This window comes from Mytilus edulis, chromosome 6, assembly GCF_963676685.1.
Source record: "Mytilus edulis chromosome 6, xbMytEdul2.2, whole genome shotgun sequence".
In the NCBI taxonomy this organism is placed as follows: domain Eukaryota; kingdom Metazoa; phylum Mollusca; class Bivalvia; order Mytilida; family Mytilidae; genus Mytilus; species Mytilus edulis.
The window spans coordinates 38,700,730-38,725,367 of record NC_092349.1 but is presented as its reverse complement, the minus strand read 5'-3'; the positions used below and the strand labels follow the sequence as shown (position 1 = coordinate 38,725,367).

At 31.7% G+C, this 24,638-nt stretch overlaps 2 protein-coding genes across 4 annotated transcripts; one reads left to right on the top strand and one right to left on the bottom strand.

The window, feature by feature from the left end:
- The first annotated feature begins 212 nt into the window (after positions 1–212).
- Positions 213–21,880, top strand: LOC139529083 (uncharacterized). 3 transcript variants are annotated; one of them, XM_071325337.1, is made up of 5 exons: positions 213–805; positions 6,459–6,620; positions 9,397–9,550; positions 14,187–14,495; positions 19,611–21,880. In XM_071325337.1, exons 2-5 carry the CDS (start codon positions 6,568–6,570, stop codon positions 19,785–19,787), a joined length of 693 nt encoding a protein of 230 aa, XP_071181438.1. In that variant the 5' UTR covers positions 213–805; positions 6,459–6,567; the 3' UTR covers positions 19,788–21,880. The 3 variants fall into 3 exon arrangements, with proteins under 3 accessions (XP_071181438.1, XP_071181440.1, XP_071181437.1); XM_071325339.1 differs by lacking the exon at positions 213–805 and adding an exon at positions 4,193–4,384; XM_071325336.1 differs by lacking the exon at positions 213–805 and adding an exon at positions 5,025–5,269.
- On the bottom strand, positions 10,882–12,441 carry LOC139528953 (zinc finger BED domain-containing protein 4-like). Its single transcript, XM_071325199.1, has 2 exons — positions 12,298–12,441; positions 10,882–11,917 (listed from the first exon to the last, which is right to left on the bottom strand). Exons 1-2 carry the CDS (start codon positions 12,439–12,441, stop codon positions 10,997–10,999), a joined length of 1,065 nt encoding a protein of 354 aa, XP_071181300.1. The 3' UTR covers positions 10,882–10,996.
- Positions 21,881–24,638: the final 2,758 nt, after the last annotated feature.

Below are 24,638 nucleotides of genomic sequence, written 5' to 3'. Positions count from 1 at the left end.
TGTACCAAAAAATGGTGCACCTTGAACATTTTGAAAAATCAAATCAATTTGTCTATCGTAATCACCAGTCATAAAGTTGTCATTTCTTACCTTAAGGCTAAATACATGTACCTTGACAGGTATGTTTATACAATGAACATGTAATCAACAATCGCTAATTACTTGGTCGATTTCTTTGATGTTCTTTGATGGTCGATTTCTTTGACCTCAAATTAAAAAAAAATATGCATCTGTTTTTTATAACTAAATGGATAGTTTTCATTATAAAACTTTTGTACATATACTTTTTTCTGAGGAAAATTCTTTAATTTGTCCACATTTAGAAGAAGTTTACTTATTTTTAATTGCTTGCTTCCAGGAAGCAATTCGCCGACATATTTTCCGTATGCATAGTGACCTGAGCGTAACCCTCCTCGTAAAAATCCGGTGATCGCAATACGCATGAATCTGTCATTAAAATAAACAATTATCTGATTGTACATGTTAAACACGTGCTCAATACCCATGCTTTTTGTTATTTATTTACTATAAGGTGACAATCGGTAAACTTCGGCTTCAAAACACGGCATTTAATGAGCAGCCATATTTGTTAAATCATAACAGACAGAGAGAAAAAAAAATTGACGATTATACGATATATTTGCGTAAATAATGATAAAATCGTGCACAGAGGACTTAGTTTGTGATATATACATGCATTGGTTCAAGAATTGGAAAAACATTATTTTTCACCACTCACTCGTTTCATATGACTTTAAGGTGTAAAAATTAAGAGACAGTCCTCAATCTTAGATGTTTTTAGCAGGTAATTTATACTTTTTTTACATTACGTTTATCTAAATTTTTAAAGTTTGTATAATAACTTTTCTCGACCAATAATATTTTTTACTGTGATGCCAAAATTCAAAAATAATTTTAAAGATTTAAAGTCACATAAATATTCTATATTGAATGAATACCCCCGTTCTATCATCTGTTTGTCTAAAAGTTTCATTCATTTCAATTTTTTAGTAACTTATACCCTCTTTCCTTCAGGAAACGCCACAAATCAGCCCCCTCTGAAGTACCAACGACTTGTAATGGACCTAGCATTGATACGAATAAAAGTGATCAGATTAAAGAAACAACCCCCGACTTACATATATAAGTACAAACGACATTGGTTTTGTAAAACAATCAACACGTAAATTAACAAACGAAGAGAAATTTAATTTGATAAGAAATCATTTCCAACCTGGAATAAACTATAACTTTCCTATAAAAAAATATGCAGGAAAGAACAGACTGTTTCAGCTGAATTGACTAAATCGCTATCATCACTGATGGGCTAGTGTACTCACCTTCACAAGAAGGAGCTTACTGCATATACTGTTCTATGTTTGGGGTTAATAGTTTGGGAACATTATCATGCAAACCACTAACAGATATGGCACATGCAAGTACAAGACTTGATGAGAAATCATGTAAAAAAAGTCATACTGAAGCTAGAGCAAAAGCTCAACTTTTTCTTGAAAACATTGAGCAAAGGACTACTGATATTTAAATAGTTTTATTGATAAAGCAATGAATGAACGTATAAAAGCAAACAGAACTGTTTTGGAATCTATATGCAAGTGTGTTTTAATTTGCGGCAAACAGAATCTTCCTATAAGGGGACATAAAAAAATAGAATTTTAATTTAAGATTTCAAAAGGTGACCACCCCCTAATAAATTCCTGGATCCGCCCCTATATTTGTAATACTAAAGAAACTTTACTTTAATTAATTGAAACATTTTAAACATGGCTGAAAGAATAAATAAAGTTACAAGTACCTGCAGCGGTGACTTTAGTCTTCCGCCCTCCTGAAGTTGTAATTATGACCAGTGACTAACTCGAATAGTGAAATTATATTAGTATATATATGATTATTAATATTGCCGTGCTTTGAGCTCATGCATAACTCATGCTATTTGAATATAGATATATATCATTTAAGTAATAATAAAGAATCGCTTTACTGAACTTTCTATTGTACTAATTTAGATATTCAGTACGTAAAGCAAAACATAGCGTACAAACTTTTATAGTTTTTTTTCAAAATACGCAGCGTAAAACTATTGTCGTCAAACTTCAAAAACATGAATATGAAAAATGAATATGATATGAATGGGAAACATATAACACTGAAAACACAAATAATATGAAATGCTTAATAATGAAACAAAATGGATAAATACATCCGGTGACATATAACGATGTCTCATTCAAATTGCCAAACCGTGATCTCGGCCGTAGCTGATGTCATGTGACTTTATAGCAAATCAGTATAAAAAAATCCCTGCTCTGTCATGCGCGTAGCTACGTTTACGTCATAACGCCCGGGCGTACACTTGAATTTTGAAAATGAAATAAAAAAATAAATAGAATAAGAAAATCTGGTTAAAAGCCAATCAGCCGTGTGATTCTTTCTGCAGTGGATTGTAATTGTGAATAAAAAGGGACTAGATCCTACAGAGACATATAATACAATGTATTATATGTCTCTGGATCCTATTTCTGAAAAAGTCTGAATTTACTTTGAATTCTGTGTACTTTTCTTATATTTAATGCAATTCAGTATCTGCTGAGATTCGATATGCGGTTTGCATTTTTTTGTCGAGCCTGTGATTTATGTCTAAAAAGCGAGTCAAAGCATCGTCGGCGGCGGCGTTAATATTAAGATTTCGAATGGATGAAGTGTTTTGAATGGTTCTCCGTGAAATTTTACGAAAGTTGGAAGAAAAATGTTTATGATCAAAATAGTATCCAGAGCAATATAATAATGCTTTAATTTTCCCGCATACAACGGATAAAAGGTATTCTTTTTGCAATTAATAAGTGGTCACAATTTGGGGTTTAAAGTTTGTTAATTCTTAATTACATTTTATTACTTTGTCAAACCTTTATCGAATTTTATAAAAGTTTGGAAGAGGTTTTTTATGATTAATGTCTGAAGCAAAATTTTGAAAGCATTTGTTTTCGTTCATTTTCTGATCTTTACTCATAGCCGGACTTTCATTACGCAATTATTGTTTTTTCATGATAAATTTATAAAACTTCATAGATTGTCATGAAATATTGGCACACTTTAATATTCTAGATCAAGAAAAAATATTAAAAGAGAATTTTAGTTTTTTTTTTAAACAATTTAAGGGACTGATAAGTTGATTCACTTTTTTGTGGGAAGAAATCATAGGTGTTCCAGGGAATTTATATATATATATATATATTGCACCTGTAAGAAATAAATTTTCATGTCCATTAAAAGGTGCTTTTGTCAATTATATGCTCACTCACGGCTCAATTTAAACATATTTGAAAGTAATATTGGTTTGGACGTTTTCTCTAAAACCAATGACCACCGTAGCTTCCAATTTAGCACGATGAATAAGTTAAACATATTTCAAAATTAAACATGAAAAATAAACCAATTAGATTCAAAAGTATGTTGCTATTAATGAATTTTTACTGACATGAATGGTAGATCTCATTCTCGATAACTCGATAGCTTTCGGGGACGAAGTCCCCTCGAAACCACTACCAGCAGGTGCTTTGACATTGAGCGGTTGGCACCCCTCAGACCCCTCGCCAAGGTTCGGGCGTACACGTAAAAATGACCCAGCTACGCCACTGTCTGTCCTGCCTTTGTTCACACTTTTTTACTGCCTTTTTATATGAGCTTATCCTGTTTGTTTTTTTACATAAATTGTCACCCTGACAGGGATTTTTTTTTTGGCAAAGTTGCTCATGCTGTCCTTATTTACATTTATATATATATATATATATATATATATATATATATATATATATATATATATGAGCACATACTTACGTCGAATCATTAATAATTTTTTTTATTTCAATTAAAAATATTACTAGTGAAAAAAACTAGAAATGGACATCTTTCATATATATTATTGTACTGTAACATAAAATATTGACATGAAGGTGACATTTCAAACCCTTATTTAATTCACCTTTACCAACTGAAACTAATTTATTTTTGAATTATATTTTATCATATTGTGAGATATCCGGTTTTTTTCTTCTTCAGTATTTGAAATTTTAATGCTAAATTCGATAAATAAAGTGCTCCGATAAACGGAGGTATATCCCAGAACAGAACAGATGAACGGTCCCGGACTGACGTACGTGTTTTATGACAAACAGTTATAATGTTGTCTTTCATTCCCCTACCCATTCTTGTCCCTTTCTGTTTTCGAGATCAAAAATGCTTTCCCAGATTTCAGACGAGACAGAGTCGCATTCAAGCGATTCTATGTCTGATGAGGACAGCTTGAAAGCACTTCGTGATTTTTGTATGATGCATGAACCTGAGAGAAAATATGTAAACAGTTGCGGAGGTTCAAAACATTTTTTACCTTGCAAAACTTCAGACTGGAAATTAAGGTTCATCATAAGGAATTGAAAAATATGGCCGTGTTTACACCTCAAAAATTACTATGAGTACAGACAAACTGGTACATCCAGGAAAGTTTTAAGGCATGGCAGGAACTAGATATATAAAAGTTATATGAAGTCTACGTTTCAGAAAATTAAAAACTTACCTGGATTTTGATGTCCATTTTTTTCCAGTCTGCAGAAGATAGCAAAATAAACAAACACCCGAGTTTCATTTGATACGGTCCACTCAGTTACACAGTTTAAACCTGTTAAATCACCTATTGTTTACAGGTGTCTATTGTCCATCTATTGTCCATTTAAATCAATACTACTCACAACATTGATTATATGAGGGGAGCTTCTCAATCGTTTTCACGACTTAGTTAATTTTTGCACCTTCTGCAGGAACGAAAAAAAATGGATAGCAAAATCTAGAAAAGTTTATAATTTTCTGAAACATAAAATGCATTTAAAATTTATATATCTAGTTCCTGCCATCCCTTAAAACTGTTGCAGGTGTATAGGTTAGTCTGTACTCAGAGTAAAATTTGGGGTGTAAATACGGCCATTTTAGCCAAAAGGTTATGATGAACCTTAACACATGCAAATCTCCTTCATGTTTTCTACAAGAGTGATTACCTTTCAAATCCAACAGATGTATTACAAACTATGCAAATGTTGCATGAACTTGACGTAAAACAAAAACAATATGTGTCTAGTCTGCAGAATTTTCTAAAGTTTGATTCAAATTTGGACGAATTTTGTCACAGTCCAGCTTTGGTAAAAGAAAAGCTTGACAGATTGATAGCTAAACGAGAAAGTTTAAATGACTTTCAGACATGCAAGTAAGACCAAACAATTGAAGTTTTAGTCAGACTTATAAACTTTTATTGTTTGCCCCCCCCCCTTTCCAGTAAGATGGTATCCCCCAGCAGTATGATATTTTTTGCAATGACCCACCGTCCCCTACAATGCACTGACCCCTCAGCTGATAAATAATGACTGTCCCTAACACCTGGGACAACACATGCCCAACAATGACCTCATTCGATATATGATGTCATCTCTAATTTACAATGTTTACATTTGGGAGCCATTGAGGAAAAATACTACATCGTTAAATCTTCTGTCTGTTTTTTGAAAGAGATACATATATATAGAATTTGATTTGGAGCTTGCATAGATTAAGACAAGGACATGATTATGTGTCCTTCCTGCAGCAAGAGAGTTAAGTGCTAGTGCTTTTACTGAATATATACATGTACAATGTACCATGAAAATGTAGTATGAATATAGAATACATGTATCTTACAATGTACATTTTGTATGTCAATTGAACCCAACAGATCTACACAGTCTGACCAAATTTGAAATTATCCATTCTGCTCTGACATGCTCTGACACTCAAACAGTTCAATTTATGTCCTTTGTAATCAATAATACAGTGTGTCAAAAGACGCATAGAACCTAAGTTGGGCAGTGATGAGTGGTGTAATTAGAAATTAGAAAAAATGAATAGTCATGACAATGATAGTTTAGTATAACAAAACTTAAAATATATATATATCACTTGAAAATGACTTCACTCATCATTGCTCATCAGATTGGTATAAAGCACAAAAAAACAACTAACAATAATAGAGTGAACATAAACATAATAAAGACAATAGATAAAATACATGAAATATATGGCAATCTAAGACTCATAGTTACTGTTTAGCCAGTCAAGGTCGTTAAAAACTTTCATTTATTGTTACCGAAGCAACATGTAGATTAAAGGAATTCTAATGAATAAATCATTGCAAAAATAAGATGTACTCATGGTATGATTGCCTATGCGACAAATTTCCACCAGATACTGCAGGGATGACAAAAATTTGCCCTATAAGTTATAACATGTACATGTATGAGTATTGCCAACTTAGAAATACTGAGAAAAATAAAAAAACTTGCACACCAATGTTTGTACATGCACATGTACATGTATATTTGTTTATTAATGTATGATCTTTGTTTTTTCTTCAACATGTTCAGTGAAGTATCTGTCAGCACATTGAAAGGTAATAGGTTTATCACTGCATTATATAGACTGCATGATAAAATTCAGAAACAGAGGAGGGCTCGTTACAGATTGAATGAAAGCATGTTTACACAGTTAATCCTTACACTTGGGGAAATATGTTACTTGGAGGGGGAGTAAGTATTGACAACTATAGCTTTTAATTTTACAACTACTGTACAATTGTATTATTATGATTCAGAAATTATTGCATGCATGTATAAAATTTTGCAATTTTGTCATTTTAGAGTAAAATGCGATTTTAATTTTTACGATATTGAGAAAAATCCTTTTTATTTCATATACAAAATTTCAAAATTTGAGTTTAAATTATTGTAATTGTAACCCTGTTGCATTTTAGCAATAATAAAAACATTGCAATAATTTGTGAATGCACAGTACATTATAACTATTAAGTTGTTTTGTAAATATAATCATAAAATTGTAAACCTGTATACCCATGCTGGTGATTTTCTGCTGCACCTTCAATGGCTTCATGAATATGGTTCAGATGACCACATATCAAAGCTGACAACACCAGGACAGATAATACATTTTATCATATATATTTAGTTGTAATACAGTAGTTTTGAATATTTGATAAACATGATAAATAGCAAAAAGCCTGCTGTATAATCCATATCGTGCAACTTTGATGCACACCATTTATCATACCCTTTATCACACCCCTACTTTTTTTTAAATTTTTTTACATAAAGTCAGTTTTAATTTGTACATATGATACAAGCTTCTTAAGAAATATTTTTCGTCCAAATAGGTCCAAAATGAACGGTTATTCGGGCGTGACACAATTTATTGAATGACGTCATTGTTTGGCATGTGAAGTCACGAACGTCAAGTTTTCATATTTTTTGGCACACTAAATACAACTATAAAAAATACAAAACACACTAAAAAATACAATAAACCAAATATTTTTAAAACAACAGCACCCAAATTGTAAGTTAACCCAGGTGCTTCGGATAAGTAATTGAGCAGTTCTTTTAAGACAAAAGCAGAACTGAAGGTAACCCAGTGCAAGGGATCAGAAAGCAGTTCATATATATACTCTCCTGTTGATATATATGATAAAACGTATAAAACATGGCAAAATGTGTTTCACATGCCGTATCACCTCGACCAATATCATCCCTTGGGCTGATATTGGTGTCTCAGGATGATATGGCATATGATACAGATTTTGCCGTGTATTATTCTCTATGTAATAGATGGCACTTAGTTTTGCTATGATTTCTTATTGTAGACGAGGAAGTTAACAGTGGCGGATCCAGAAATTTTCATATGTGGGGGCCCACTGACTGACCTAAGAGGGGGCCCGCTCCAGTCACGCTTCAGTGATTCCCTATATAAGCAACCAAATTTTTTCCCAAAAAGTGTTTAAAAAATCTCAAAGGGAGATCATTAAATTCTATAGGTTTATGCCCAGATGTTTATAAAAAGCAGACAATATTTATAAAAGTAATATAGATATAGTATAGTTGCCAATGAGATAACTCTCCAATTCACTATATGAAAAGATTGAATGAAGGCATTGAAAATATGACTTCATGTAGACATTTTATCTACATGTACGCGTAGGGGAAAAAATCTAAATAATTGAAGGGGATTTATATGGCTTTATCATATGTAATAAAGGTTTTTTTTTCCAGTCTGCATCAACTACCCTGTATCGCATACCCCATATCGCATACCTGGCATCACATCACAATTAGAATGACGTCAACGTTTGACCTATAATGTTCAGTTGCTGTATTTCCTGGAATAGGAAAAAATTAGTTCCCACTAATAAAAAATGTCCTATCATTTCAACTAAAATTGATATTTGTTCCAAAAATTATTACCCAGTAACTTTACTAGCAATTTTTATTTAAAATAAAAAAACACAATAAGATGTAGAAATATATTTAGTTTTATTGTTTACTTGGTCATAATTTTCGTGAAGTTTGTTTTCATTACCTGATGGATTAAACACAAATGCAAATTTTTATGGTTTTAAAAATTTTGGTTAGAATACATGTAGATAGCAAATTTTTCAAGAAATATTTGTCTTGCTGTTCACCTCTTCGGCAAATTCAAATGATCATGATACATGTGATATGAATGATATCGTCGCCAAATAAACAATAAAACTTTAAACATTTCTACATCTTAAAATTATTTGATAAATGTTAATTTTAGTTGAAATAATAGGACAGTATTGTTAGTGGATGCATTTTAATACATGGTCTTTAACATATATTGAGAATGTAATAAGATTATAGGGGGCATTACAATGTGGATATTGAGCAAATAAGGATGTCAATAAAAAAAAAACAAGTCAGTAATGAGGAATGTGTCAAAGAGACAACAACCCGACCATAGAGCAGACAACAGCTGATGTCCACCAATGGGTCTTTGCTAGCTTATTATTTCAGACGATTTAAAACAAAAAATGAATAGCCCATTAATCTGATTCTATTAAAATATATGATAAACAGAATAATACATGGCAAAATCAGTATCGCATGCTGTATCACCACTTGACCAATATCAGCCCTCGGGACTGATATTGGTTTCTCATGGTGATACAGCATGTGATACGGATTTTGCCATGTATTATTCTATATCTATCTCATTTATCTAATCTAATCTTATTTATCATTTATAAAATGGTTGTTGATCAAATATAACCCCAACTGTCTGATTCAACTACAATGTATATGATCTCTCATAACATTATCTTCAACTTGGAAGCAGTTATATTTATTTTCTTTGGGAAACAACTTTAAATAGAAGATTCACTATTTCTTTCTTTTTGTAACATGTGTAAGATAATTTTATTGATGTTGGTTGTACCATCAGAAAAATCTGTGTATTCATTCAGGTTTCTGTGTTGGATTTTTTTTATGATAGGCGATGTTCAAGTGGAGATGAGTCTATTTGGTCTAATTTGAGAGGATGTAAGCGTGTCTCTTCAAATCCAGATTGTCGTTTCTACAAACAGAGGCGTCTAATGTATGATAACTGTGCACCAGTAAAGCCAACTACTGTAGTATCTATTCACGAGGTAACTATTTCATTGCAGTAAAATCTATTTAAGAGAGTAGTTTTTTAAATAGAATAAAAGTTTGCTTGGTGAACCATAATATCTTTATATGTATCATGTTGTTTAAAATATTAGAACTAATAGTTAATACTGTGTTTTGATATAATCATAGGGTCATATCAACCAAATCATCATGATTTAAAATTATTGATCAACAACATGGTAGGTAGCACATTAAAACTATATTAAAACAAGTTGTGGAAAATTGGCCTTAAGGAGGCTCGCAGGTGTAAAAAAATCAGTAAAAAATTAAACATTTGTTTTTTCGTTACAAATTTTATTCATTACACAATTTACTATAAGTTATTACTTTATTATATGATACAAAAATCACCAGGACAAATTGATTTGGTTTGGCCAGATTACTTTAAAAATGTTTATATCATTCAAAAATCTCTAAATTATCTCCCTTTGGTGCAAAAATGTAATTTTTTGACGTTGAAATTGAAATATCTTTTTTAACTCATCAGTGACCTATATATTTTATTATTGTTTTCAAACAAGCTGTACATAAACTAAATAATTGTAAAATTTAGGCGATTTCTGTAATTTAGTTCTTTTTTTTATATCTATATTACCAATATTTCTCCTATAAGTTCAACAGAGAAAAAGGACGTTAACAAAAACGTATGCTTCTTTTGGAGGCAGATTGTAAGCTTAAATGAACGGTGACCCCATATTTTTATTTTATATTTCTATTAGGTATAGGATAAATTTTAATCATAGAAAAAAATAGCAAAATCCTATATTAGAAAAAAAAGTTGATTTAGACCCGCAAGCCCCCTTAAGGGATCGACTTGACAATTCTGGTCATATTAACTTTTTTGTAGATAGTACTTTGCTGACAGTTGTTGTTGTTTACAGTTTGTATCTATTTATAATAACATTCAAGATAATAACAAAAAACTGCAAAATTTCTTTTAAACTACCAATTTAGTGGCAACAACACAACAATTAGTTGTTTGAATTGTCTGAAATTTCAGGGCTGATAGATCTTGACCAATTGAACAATTTTACACCCATGTCAGGTTTGCTCTAAAAGCTTCAGTTTTTGAGATATAAGCCAAAAACTGCATTTGACCCCAATGTTCTATTTTTAGCTATGTTGGCCAGACATGGGGTCAATTACATTTGAAAGTAATTAATTACATTCAATTACAATTACAAAATCTTCAATTAAATTACACATTACATTTGACTTTTTTTACCAATGTAATTAATTACATTCCAATTACTTGGCAAATGTAATTAATTACTTCAATTACATTTGAAAGGAAATTTAAGATAAAACATTGAAAACATGCATTTATTCTATGATATGTACATAAGTATTATACATTGCTCTATAGTTATAACAATTAGACAGTGTTCAACTAGTATATACATTTTTGTATTGTGTCATATAACTTATTTAAGCATTTTCCCATTACATTTGACCATCATCAGCTTTTCAAATGTTCCATCAGCCAGTCTGCACCTTTCCGGCCTAAATGTTTTTCCAGCAGTGCTAAATAAGCGTTCAACTGGTGCAGATGTGGCTGGAATAGCTAAATATTGCACTGCTAACTTAGCTAGACGTGGTAAACATTGACAGTTACTATGCCAATACAAAAGAGGGTCTTTTGACATATCAATACAATTATCTGACAAGTAATCATCCATTTCTGAACTTACAGAAATCCCTGAAGGGTTTCTTTTTCTTTCCACTGATGGGGCTGGCATGAAACTGAAAAGATCATCATTTTTTGCTCGCTTACATGGGGGAGAATTTTGATCACAAGGGGGCTCAGATGATGTAGGGACTTGACTAAGTTTGTCCTTAACAACAGCTAAACACTGATCAATCTGTTCAGTTTCACACCATCTGGTCTTAAATCTTGGGTCTAAAAAGCTAGCAAGAATATATCCTTCATCCTCTACAAACTGAAACAATCTTTCTTCAACAGAAGATTTCAATGATTTTATCATTTTACAATTATAGTCAACTGATATAAGTTTTAACTGGTGTTTTAATCCAAGTGTTACAGGAATTGGCAAGCTAGCAGTTACAGTTTTTTCACCTTGGACAAGGACTGTAGCTTTGTCAAAAGGTTCAAGTATACTACATAATTCAGAAAGCAGTTTTCTCTCATAGGATGAAAGCTTAGTTTTACAGTCTATTTTGTCCAATTCTAATTCTGGCACATTCAAAACTGAGCAAATCATATGCAGTTGTGAATTCCATCTTGTAGCATTAGCAGCTTGCAATCTTTTATAATCTTCAAGGATTTCTGAAGCAAGAATTTCTTTATTCTCAGAATGCAGAATGTACAAATCTCTGTGTTTTCTCTGAAAATTACAAAAGGCCTTATTTAATATCTTGAAAATATTAAATTGTTTTAATTTACCTATTGAAATTTTACATTTATTTAAATTTATTTGATTGTAAATGATACAAAAAAAGAGCACTATTTTTTATTTTTTGAAATGATTTTCATTTTTATCCCAGCTTATTCAAATTATTTATCTTAAATAAGTGATTTAGAAATCTGACTTCTTAAAACAAAAATAAACTTTAGTTTTAATCACAACTAATTAATTTAATAAACAAAATATTTTCCAAATTTAAATGTAAGCTATTAGAGGATATAAGATAAATGAAATCTGATTAGAAATGAAAAAGAAGCATTATGAATTTATTAATTTTTAAAATTCTTATATAGTATTACCTTCATATGTGTAACAAAGTTGGATGTAACTTTATAACTTCCACTAATGAGGGTGCCACAATGCATACATTTTCCTTTGAAAGTATTTCCATTTTGGAAGTCATCAGGAACAGTAAAATGTTCCAGTACACTCTTGGAGCTCATTTTTAAATCTGATAAAATGTTTTCTTTCAACATTCATATATATAGTGAACAAATTTTGCAAGTGAGATTTTGTCATATGCATTATCCCTTCAAGAATTTAAACATGTACCTATAGGCCCTAGGGGTATATTTATCTCTCTCTAATTAGCCTTATATCTGTTTAACATAACTGTTATAAAAACAGTCATTATATAGTTTGTAATAAAACAAATAGCCAGAGGTTATATTTATTGGTTATTTAAGTCCTTGAATAAAGTTAATTATGTTAAATCAATGTCTTAAAATATCTATCTAAATCTACTAATTAAGGTCAAGACAGTGACTTCCTAGTGGTTTCTTTTAAAATTATGGCATGTGTCTACATTTTTTTTATCATTCAATACAAAATGAAGAATCTACCATGGTTGTGTTAATACAGAAAGTATACTGTGAAGGCTTTTCTTTGTCAGCTTACAACATTTGTTAAGATTATTGCTTTTAATAATTTTTTGAGAAAACACAAGATTTAATCTTTTGATCCAAAATTTCAAATGTAATTGACTTGTAATTGAAAAGTAATTGTCAATTACAGGCAATTTTGGCTATGTAATTAATTACATTCAATTACATGTAATTGAAAAAATGCTCAATTACACATTACATTCAATTACATGATAAATTGTAATTAATTACAGTCAATTACAATTACATATTTCAATTACCCCATGTCTGATGGTGGCCATGTTTGTCGATGAATCAAAACTTTGGATACAATTTATAAACTAGATACCTTAAGGAACATTTAGTTAAAATGTGAAGGTATTTGGCCAAGTAGACTTTTCAAATACTTACGACAACGACGGATGCAAAATACAGTATAAAATGTATATATTTAAGAATTGAATGCTGCTTTTTGTAAATTTATTGGGGTGTAAAAGCGTTGACCGAAGTACATTTTGTATGCACTTCATACTAAAAATGTGTGCACGGTCAACGCTTTTACAACCCTATAAAGTTACAAAAAGAAGCATTCAATACTTATAATCACATTTTTTTTAGCTAGAATCACGAAAACACGATTTTTATCAAGTTTTCATTTAATTTACCTGTGCACTTTATTGTGGGACCTCGTGTCATCATGAATGATAAATGTTATTGTCTAATACAATTGTTTCAGGAATAGCACGAGATGTGCAGTTGGCCAATCAGAATAACGTATTATAATGAAACATACATCTAATGTAATTATTTAGCTATAATACTATGAACTACAACAAGTCTTTTCTATTTTTATATGGAAATAAGCTTAAAAAATCTTATTGCCCAGTATTACCCCTTTCTGGGAGTATTGCCCAGCCCATGAAAAACCCAGGTTTTCCAACCTGGGTTTTCCCTGGCGGGTAATACTTTGCCTACCCTGATTTGATTACCCTGATTTGATCATTTGGAGAGAAATTTAAGAAATTGTTTGCTAATTTTATGTGCTTTCTATACCTTTTTTTTTTTTAACAATTTTTAATTAAATTTTCAACATGCAAAAGTTTTCCAAAATCTGTGACCTAGATGATTTACCTTACCTCTTGACCTTGAATGCCATTTGCTTGGCGAAAAAAACGCAAATACCAGTTTAGAAATCTTTAGTTGAATAAGAAAGAGATAAGGAAGAAATATATTATTCTAGTTGAATCCAGGAAACTATATAAACATTGAGATAAGAACTAATAAAACTTAATATAATTATGTCTTTGATTTTTTTTTTATTCCAGGTGAAAAATGCTAAGAAATTTGAAGGTTTAGAACATCCAGAGAAAAAGAGAAAAAGAAAGAGATTTAAAAGGTCACAGTCTTCAACTGAGGAAACTGAATCTTGCTCGTCTTCTGGTATTTCTAGCTGGTCATCAGGACAACTACTTGACGAGTCAAACAAACCATTACCTGAAATAATTGCTGATTTGAATGTACAAGTTCTTGGAAAGCATGCTGGTGAACTTTTGCTGGATCTTCATGAATATGGTTTTATAGACAACCATATATCAAAGTTGACATCACCAGGACTGATTATAGATGGCACTAAGGTTTGTGATATTATTTTTATATTGTAGACGAGGAAGTTAAAAGCTCTATTTTACTTCCTTGAGAGGTCTAGTTTTATTACAAATCTCAAAGACAGAGTCATTCTTTAGTACTATGTCCAGATGTACACGTATATAAAATGCTGACAATTTAAAAATAAGAAAATGTGGTATAACACTATAATTGCCAATGAGTCAACATTCTACTAGAGACTAAATGACACAGAAGTTAACAACTACCTTTCACCGTATATAGCTTTTAACAATAGGCAAAACCCATACAGCATTATAAGTCGGCTATAAAAGGCCCAACAATGATAAATATAAAACAAATCAAACAAGAAAACTAACATCCTTGTTAATGTAAATATACAATGCACAGAGATTGATAACCACTCTTGTAGATGTAAATATTAGTTCTTTCATATATAAATCTTAGTTATTGAAGTCGACTTCAGACAAAATGTCATTCTGATTGCTAAATCAGTTTTTTAAGTACTGTACAACAGTGAGGATTAAATTATCCCTAACCTCATTTTTATTCCTAATTATTTTAGAATGGTTTTGTTAACATGCACATGTATGCCCTTCAACCTATTACACATACATTTGTATATATGTTGACCAGTCTTAAGAATTTTGTTAGATTTTCTCTGCGCTTGAAACTTTATTTTCGTTAATTGACAAGAATTAAAACCCCATAAGTTGCCAAAAACAGAAAAAGCTTTATAACTGGTCTAACAAAAAAATAAAATATAGAAGAAGAAGATGCTTTATTTCCATAAAATGGGCTCACAAGGAGCATATATTATATCATTATAATATTATTATTTTACAAATATAATAAACAATACAGTATACATAGTTACAAACACTAATAAGAAACAACAGTTTTCATATACAGTGTTCCAGCTAGGCCGTTTTCAGAGGGCGCGACGCCCGCCCTTTTCCGAGTGGCGCCCTGTGCCCTTTTTACAGTTTCCAGGGCGCCCTGCCTTTTTTTAAGATCGATTGCATATTAATTTGCGTATTGATATGATACGCTAATTACTAAATTTTACCTGGGGAAAAGATTATGACTTTGTTTACCACCCCAAGCTAATCAATGGTTACAACTGGTGTCATAATCTGTTGTTATAGGTAATCCGTTTATCGGATGGGTCATTAATGATCATCAACATTAATTCGTTCAAATAGAATCGGTCAGTCGGCAATTATCTTGGAAGAAATGTGCATACAACAACTTGGGCACAATTTGCGATGTTTACCGTAGTTTCATGGAAGAAACGTAATGACAGAAAGTTGGAAAACCATTATAAACTCGTTGAAGACATTGTTTTACTTGTTTTCTGTAAAATAAACAGAAAATTCAGACGTATTCGTCATTGACTGCCTTCATTTTTGATACGAAAATAACAAAATCGGCCGCCATATTGTGATCATATTTACATCATATTTACGTACTGTTTATAATCCTCTAAAGAAGGAGCACACCCGAATAAAGAAGGATAACTCAATCTGATTTTTTTCCTAGCATTGAGTAACCCATTTACATATTCTAAAATGTGTCTCCATACTTCTTGCTTAAGAATATATATGTTTAGGTATTTATTTTGAGTTATGGGAAAGTTAAAGAGGGTCTTAGTAGCAGTGTTGGTAGGGTGCCTTGGTCATCTTTTTCTGTATTCTTTATTTTTGATACTATTTTTCACTGTTGCTTTATATCCTAAAATTGTGAATTTACTGAGCACAGCTGTTTTGTGCTGTATTGCCATCAAGCACAGCAGGGGTAGAAAGGTGAAACTGTTAAATGTGGTAGACCATAGAAACAGTATGAAACAGATCTCCTTTCAAAACATACTGCATATAAAGTTCAACTGTGCCAAGCAATGATAAAACCAGATGCTCCGCAGGGCGTAGCTTTATACGACCACAGAGGTTGAACCCTGAACGGTTGGGGCAAGTATGGACACAACATTCAAGCTGGATTCAGCTCTAAATTTGGATTGTGATTAAATAGTTGACACAGCATAGGTTTCTGACACAGAATGAATGTGTTCTAATGAACTTAAAATTTTTGTATTCTCTTAGAGCAATTCACTATGCTGTTGAATATTAATCCTCTCAAAAAAATGTTTGAAGAAATTTTCTTTTTTATTTATGAAATTTCAAATGAGAAAAATTGAACCCAATTTTTTTAATCACATCCCCCTTTCCCTTATTCCAAAACTAATCTCAATTAAAATTTCTAATGGAGTTTGCAACAATAACTACTCATTTAAATACATCATAAAATATTAAGATGTAAAAAAACTGCTTGTTATCACTGAATGGTAAAGATTATTTTAATTTATCAGTTGGTAGTAAAAAGTGAATATACATTGTATATTGTATATAACAAAGATTTAAGTTGATTCTGGACAAAGAAAGATAACTCCAATTAAAAAAAATCTTGCTATTGCACAATATTTTGCAATTAGATATTTCTTGCTTACTATTCTGGACAAAGAAAGATAACTCTAATTAAAAAAAAATTTGATATTTCACAATATTGTGCAATTAGATATTTCTTGCCATTGCGCAATACTGTGCAATTGAAAAGACTTGCTATTGCACAATACTTAATATAATAATTTTAGATCCTGATTTGGACCAACATGAAAACTGGGCCCATAATAAAAAATCTAAGTACATTTTTGGATTCAGCATATCAAAGAACCCCAAGATTTCAATTTTTGTTAAAATCAGACTAAGTTTAATTTTGGACCCTTTGGACTTTAGTGTAGACCAATTTGAAAACAGGACCAAAAATGAAGAATCTACATACACAGTTAGATTTGGTATATCAAAGAACCCCATTTATTCAATTTTTGATGAAATCAAACAAAGTTTAATTTTGGACCCCGATTTGGACCAACTTGAAAACTGGGCCAATAATCAAGAATCTAAGTACATTTTTAGATTCAGCATATCAAAGAACCTAACTGATTCATTTTTTGTCAAAATCAAACTAAGTTTAATTTTGGACCCTTTGGACCTTAATGTAGACCAATTTGAAAACGGGACCAAAAGTTAAGAATCTACATACACAGTCATGACAGTTAGATTCGGCATATCAAAGAACCCCAATTATTCAATTTTGATGAAATCAAACAAAGTTTAATTTTGGACCCTTTGAGCCCCTTATTATGTTGGGACCAAAACTCCCAAAATCAATACCAACCTTCCTTTTATGGTCATAAACCTTGTGTTTAAATTTCATAGATTTCTATTTACCTATACTAACGTTATGGTGCGAAAACCAAGAAAAATGCTTATTTGGGTCCCTTTTTGGCCCCTAATTCCTAAACTGTTGGGACCCCTAAACTCCCAAAATCAATACCAACCTTCCTTTTGTAGTCATTAACATTGTGTTTAAATTTCATTGATTTCTATTTACTTAAACTAAAGTTATTGTGCGAAAACCAAGAATAATGCTTATTTGGGCCCTTTTTTGGCCCCTAATTCCTAAACTGTTGAAACAAAAACTCCCAAAACCAATCCCAACCGTTCTTTTGTGGTCATAAACCTTGTGTCAAAATTTCATAGATTTCTATTAACTTAAACTAAAGTTATAGTGCGAAAACCAAGAAAATGCTTATTTGGGCCCTTTTTGGCCCCTAATTCCTAAAATGTTGGGACCAAAACTCCCAAAATCAATACCAACCTTCCTTTTGTGGTCATAAACCTTGTGTTAAAATTTCATAGATTTCCATTCACTTTTACTAAAGTTAGAGTGCGAAAACTAAAAGTATTCGGACGACGACAACGCAGACGACGACGCCAACGTGAAAGCAATATACGACGAAAATTTTTTCAAATTTTGCGGTCGTATAAAAACTTGTGTGACAAGATGCTTGACAAGTTTTTCAGCCTTAAAAGTAGAAAGATAGAGTTCTATATGGGCTAAAGATGTTGTTCTTGTATAACCTGTGATTCAACGAATAAACACAAATGTTTGATTAACATCTTTTATTAAAATATGCCCTTTTCATATTATCATATCGCGCGTTAAATGCCCTTTTTCAGGATTGGCACCCTACCCTTTTGAAAACCTAGCTGGAACACTGATATATTATTATGTATATATAAGAGTATACATAAAACCTTCGAGGTACACCTCTAGAAAGTACATAAAAAGAATACTGTGAGTAGGCTGAATATATCTAGCTGAACTGCAGGAGGCACCAAGGGACAGTGCTATATGGCATTGTTAGTGCATATTAAAATGTGTATCTGGACATTAATTATGATATGGTAAGATATTGTAAGAGGTTGCACATAACTGGTATGTCATCCTCGTGCCTGGTGCAGAGGAGTCAGTACTATTTAAAGTGACACAACTGCAAAATATAAATAGATAACATGCAAATAGGTTTACAATACTTGTTTTCTTGCTACAAAACAATATAGATGTTAAGCATAGCTCTAAATTGTCTGAGTTATCTCCACTTGGAAAGCAAAGTTTATAATTTTTTAAACAATTGGAACATGTCTTAGACCAAAACATAGACCTTGGGCATTGTCTTTAAAATCATAGACTGTATAAATTCATTGTAACGGTTATTTAAATTCTTAATTGATCCACATGGGACAGTCACTCCGAGAATGTCATAAAATAATTGTCTCCTGCTTAACTGCTTATAGCTATTTAAGTATACTAAAATCATAGGTAAATTAGACATAACTTGACCTAATAAATTGTTTCCATTTCTCTAAGACATCTGCTAATTTTATTATAACTATATGTCTCTACAAAAATCTTCTTCATGTTCTTGAGTTTAACATCCTAGAAATTTGGCCTTCAACCTAAACTTCTCAATCAAATATCTGAAATGACTTGCAGCAAATATTCTTTAGACAGTTAGAAAAATGTTTAAATTAAAGCATACCACTTTTTAATATTTAGAATAAGATTATGCCAAAAAAATAAAATTATATAATTATTGGGTGTCAAGTAGACTATATGTCTATAGCTAGTAGGTATATTGAAACTTAAATTTATTTTTGCAGTTATTAAATGTTTTGAAAAAAAGTGATAAATTTCATACATTATTGTGGATTTTTTATATGTTTCAGGTATACTTTACTCTATTGGAAATGTCAAAGAGTCATTATGAAAAGCTGTGCAAGAATGTTGAACTTAATGAAACTGACAGAGCTATAATTTATTATTCCAGACCATTAGATATTTTACATCTTGAAAGTCGCAACACACTGATAGAAAACTTCGTTCTTTTAAACAACATTTATTAACCGAGTTATTATTAGATCATGAACATTAGTAATTGATGACATTGACTGGGGTGAATAAGATTTCATGCAGCTATGAAGATGTAAAAACAGTACATTGGTTTTCAAACTGTCTTCAAAGGAGTAGGTTCAGTAAGACCTCTTTTTGGCCCCAAAATATAGCAGTTTTACAAAATTGTTAAAATGTAAACTTTTAGTTATTTTTTTGGAAAGTATATTACCTCTGCAACTTAAATATGGGCTGTATTTGGCATTACAATGCACATATATTGGGTACTTGCATCATTAAGTCATGAGTGCTAAATTACTAAAATCTTCACAATTTCAGCATTTTAGTTAAATTTTAAACAGTTTCCGTCAAAAAAGTGGCGGCATTCATGTTCAATCTTGATATTGAAATGTAAGTTGTGTTTGACAATAATACATAACATATATAAAGGTCGACGATGAACAGGGATGCAGCCACTTTCATTTTTAGCTCACCTGGCCCAAAGGGCCAAGTGAGCTTTTCTCATCACTTGGCGTCCGTCGTCCAGCGTCCAGCGTCCGAAAACTTTTACAAAAATCTTCTCCTCTGAAACTACTGGGCCAAATTTAACCAAACATGGCCAAAATTGTTATTAGGGTATCTAGTTAAAAAATTGTGTCCTGTGACCCGGCCGGATGGCCGCCATGGCTAAAAATAGAACATAGGGGTGAAATGCAGTTTTTAGCTTATAACTCAAAAACCAAAGCATTTAGAGCAAATCTGACTGAGTAAAATTGTTTATCAGGTCAAGATCTATCTGCCCTGAAATTTTCAGATGAATCGGACAACCCGTTGTTAGGTTGCTGCCCCTGAATTGGTAATTTTAAGGAAATTTTGCTGTTTTTGGTTATTATCATGAATATTATTATAGATAGAGATAAACTGTAAACAGCAAAAATGTTCAGCAAAGTAAGATTTACAAATAAGTCAACATGACCGAAATGGTCAGTTTACCCCTTTAGGAGTTATTGCCCTTTATAGTCAATTTTTAACCACTTTCCGTAAATCTTTTACAAAAATCTTCTTCTCTGAAACTACTGGGCCAAATTATTCCAAACTTTGCCACAATCATCATTGGGGTATCTTGTTTAAAAATTGTGTCCGGTGACACGGCCAACCAACCAAGATTGCCACTATGGTTAAAAATAGAACATAGCGGTAGAATCAGTTTTTGGCTTATAACTCAAAAACCAAAGCATTTAGAGCAATCTGACATGAGGTTAAATGGTTAATCAGGTCAAGATCTATCTGCCCTGAAATTTTCAGATGAATCGGACAATCCATTGTTGGGTTGCTGCCCCTGAATTGGTAATATTAAGGAAATTTCGCTGTTTTTGGTTATTATCTTGAATATTATTATAGATAGAGATCTATAAACTATAAACAGTAATAATGTACGGCAAAGTAAAACCTAAATAAGTCATCATGACCAAAAAGGTCAATTGACGACTTAAGGAGTTATTGCCCTTTATAGTCAATTTTTATAACAATTTAAAATTTGTAAATTTTCAATTACATTATCTACTGTAACTACTGGGCCAAGTTCATTATAGAGATAATTGCAAGCAGCAAGAATGTTCAGTAAAGTAAGATCTACAAACATACCACCATCACAAAAACACAATTTTGTTATGAATCCATCTGTGTCCTTTGTTAAGTATTCACATAGACCAAGGTGAGCGACACCGGCTCTTTAGAGCCTCTAGTTGGCAAAATCCAACTGAAAAGTGACAGTTTTTGGCATATTTGAGATATTTTTTCATATTTAAGCTAGAATCAGAGCATTTTTAATGAGTAAATCAGTTAAAATCTTTCACATAAAATGATTGAATCAAATGAAATAGACACTTCAGTGGTAAAAAAGTGTCCAAAATCTTTAGTCAGATGAACTTGAAATTTGAGGCCAGAACTGGCCCTTATAGGACCTACTCCTTTGCATAAAAAGAAATATAAAAAACATTGTAACTTACACATTATTTATCATGTTTATGTTCTCTCTTGTTCATGTTGTTCATACACTTGTTGGTTTGGAGTTATCTGTGCGACTGACATAAAGATCATAAAATATTTCCATACACAAAATACAGTTGACCTATTGCATAAAGCAATAAAAAAAAAAGACCAAAACTCAAAAACTTAATATCTTTAACCATTAAACCATGAAAATGAGGTCAAGGTCAGACGACACCTGCCAGTTGGACATGTACACCTTTCAGTCCTTCCATACACCGAATATACTAGACCTATTGCTTATAGTATCTGAGATATGGACTTCACCACCAAAACTTAACCTTGTTCACTGATCCATGAAATGTGGTCGAGATCAAGTGAAAACTGTTTGACGGGCATGAGGACCTTTCAAGGTACACACATAACAAATATAGTTATCCTTTTACTTATAATAAGAGAGCATTTAACATTACAAAAAAATCTCAACTTTTTTCCAAGTAGTCGCTGAACCATGAAAATGAGGTCAAGGACATTGGACATGTGACTGACGGAAACTTCATAACATGAGGCATCCATATACAAAGTATGAAGCACCCATATCTTCCACCTTCTAAAATATAAAGCTTTTAAGAAGTTAGCTAACATCGTCGCCGTCGCTGACTGATCACTATCCCTATGTCGAGCTTTCTGCGACAAAAGTTGCAGGCTTGACAAAAATTGAACTTGTTCAACAATGTTTTTTAAACAAAGAAGCAGCAGCATTTTTTTTCAGTTTGTTGATATCACATTAAAGACAACATTGTGCTTCAAAATTAGGGATAGCTAATTTAATAAATTAATTTGCCACTAATTTAGGTATATATTTCAATGCTTACTTTAGATACCCCTTGCTATTTGTGTCTCTCCTGCTACATTAATCCTTTAAGGTGAGACAGGGATCACTCTTCTGGTAACGATGATGATGAAGGCTGCAACAATTAATCAGTTTTCTGCTTTTTGAACTTATTGTAATAGATCAATTACTGTAAATTCAGAAGTTATTGCGAGGTTTTTATTATTGCGAATAATGCGACAGAGTTGTAAACGCAATAATTAAAACTCGCATTTTGTAATATCTTAACTGAATTAAGCATAACTTTTCTCAAAATCGTAATAATTAAAATTGCATTTAATTTAAAATGACAAAATCGCAATAATAAATGAACGCAATAATTTCTGAATTTACAGTATATTTTGTATGAAGTTGCAATATTTATATTTAATTTGATCAGTTTAACATTTATTTTGAGGCCCTGCCTGGGTTTGATAGGAACTACAATAGACAGTTATATTTTCTCTAAAGATACATTACTGTCCGTACATTTCAGTATGTTCATCATTTCGAGGCCCTGCCTCCCAGTTCAAGGAATAGTGACTTCGTATTAATAAGTTATGTTGCTGTTAATCTTATTGTCTGTTATTTTCGTAATTGTATGCAGACAGACGCAATATATCTCTGCATCAAAAGTTTATTTCGATAATAAGAGGCTATAAATCTAACAAAAGGAGACAGCATTGAAAAATTGTATGCTAACCTCTTTAGGAAACAATATTACACAATCATGCTGAAATGTCTCTTCTGTTTTTCTTATCACTGAATTTATTTTTTGAAGTCTGTAAATTTATAATATGATTCAAATGTTCTAGTACAATATCACATAAACTAAACATTTTAATTGTTTTATAAAAATGAGATCACAGTCAAGACAGACATTTACACCTTACAATCATTCAATGGTCCTAATCCTTAAAGTACATGAGCAAGATATAATACCACAAAATCTTAACATTGACCAATTAACCATTAAAATGAGGTTAAGGTTATATTCGAAGCTTGCCAGACAGTCACCATGGTCATGTACACCTCACTTCAAAAGTCTAATAGTCTGAAAATACCAATTATATAATATAAAGATTTATTCCACACAAAAAAAAAACGTTGTTAGAATCTCACTGATGTCTTTATTAGACATGTTCACCATAAGCATGATAAGCCGATACCGACACCTAACATAAGTATTGAGGTAAATGGTAAATGTTTATAATATTTGATTAGCTCCATCCTTTTACTCCATTATATTGTTTGAAATTAGAATACACTGGATGATATATAACTTCATTTCAACAATTAAAATGAATCTATCAAAAAAGTAAAGTAAAATTCAACGAGTATTAAATACACTAATGCAAATAATATCAATATAAGATGTGGATACAAATAAAATTGAGAATGGAAATGGGGAATGTGCCAAAGAGACAACAACCCGACCATAGAAAAAAACAACAGCAGAAGGTCACCAACAGGTCTTCAATGTAGCGAGAAATTCCCGCACCCGGAGGCGTCCTTCAACTGGCCCCTAAACAAATATATACTAGTTCAGTGATAATGAACGCCATACTAATTTCCAAATTGTACACAAGGAACTAAAATTAAAATAATACAAGACTAACAAAGGCCAGAGGCTCCTGACTTGGGACAGGCGCAACAATGCGGCGGGGTTAAACATGTTTGTGATATCTCAACCCCCCCCCCCCCCCTATACCTCTAGCCAATGTAGAAAAGTAAACGCATAACAATACGCACATTAAAATTCAGTTCAAGAGAAGTCCGAATCTGATGTCAGAAGAAGTAACCAAAGAAAATAAACAAAATGACAATAATACATAAATAACAACAGACTACTAGCAGTTAACTTACATGCCAGCTCCAGACTTCAATTAAACTGACTGAAAGATTATGATATCATCATATGAACATCAGATAATGATTTCATCATATGAACATCAGGCATCCTTCCCGTTAGGGGTTTAGTATCATACCATCATAACATATATGA

Bases quoted from the DNA above. Each gene is read 5' to 3' on its own strand.
- LOC139529083 (XM_071325336.1), top strand. From the start codon at position 5,094: ATGCAAATGTTGCATGAACTTGACGTAAAACAAAAACAATATGTGTCT. The intron at 5,270-6,458 runs GTAAGACCAAAC...CAACATGTTCAG, and splicing joins AATGACTTTCAGACATGCAA to TGAAGTATCTGTCAGCACAT. The intron at 14,496-19,610 runs GTTTGTGATATT...TATATGTTTCAG, and splicing joins TGATTATAGATGGCACTAAG to GTATACTTTACTCTATTGGA.
- LOC139528953 (XM_071325199.1), bottom strand. From the start codon at position 12,441: ATGAGCTCCAAGAGTGTACTGGAACATTTTACTGTTCCTGATGACTTC. The intron at 11,918-12,297 runs GTAATACTATAT...TGTAATTTTCAG, and splicing joins ACTTTGTTACACATATGAAG to AGAAAACACAGAGATTTGTA.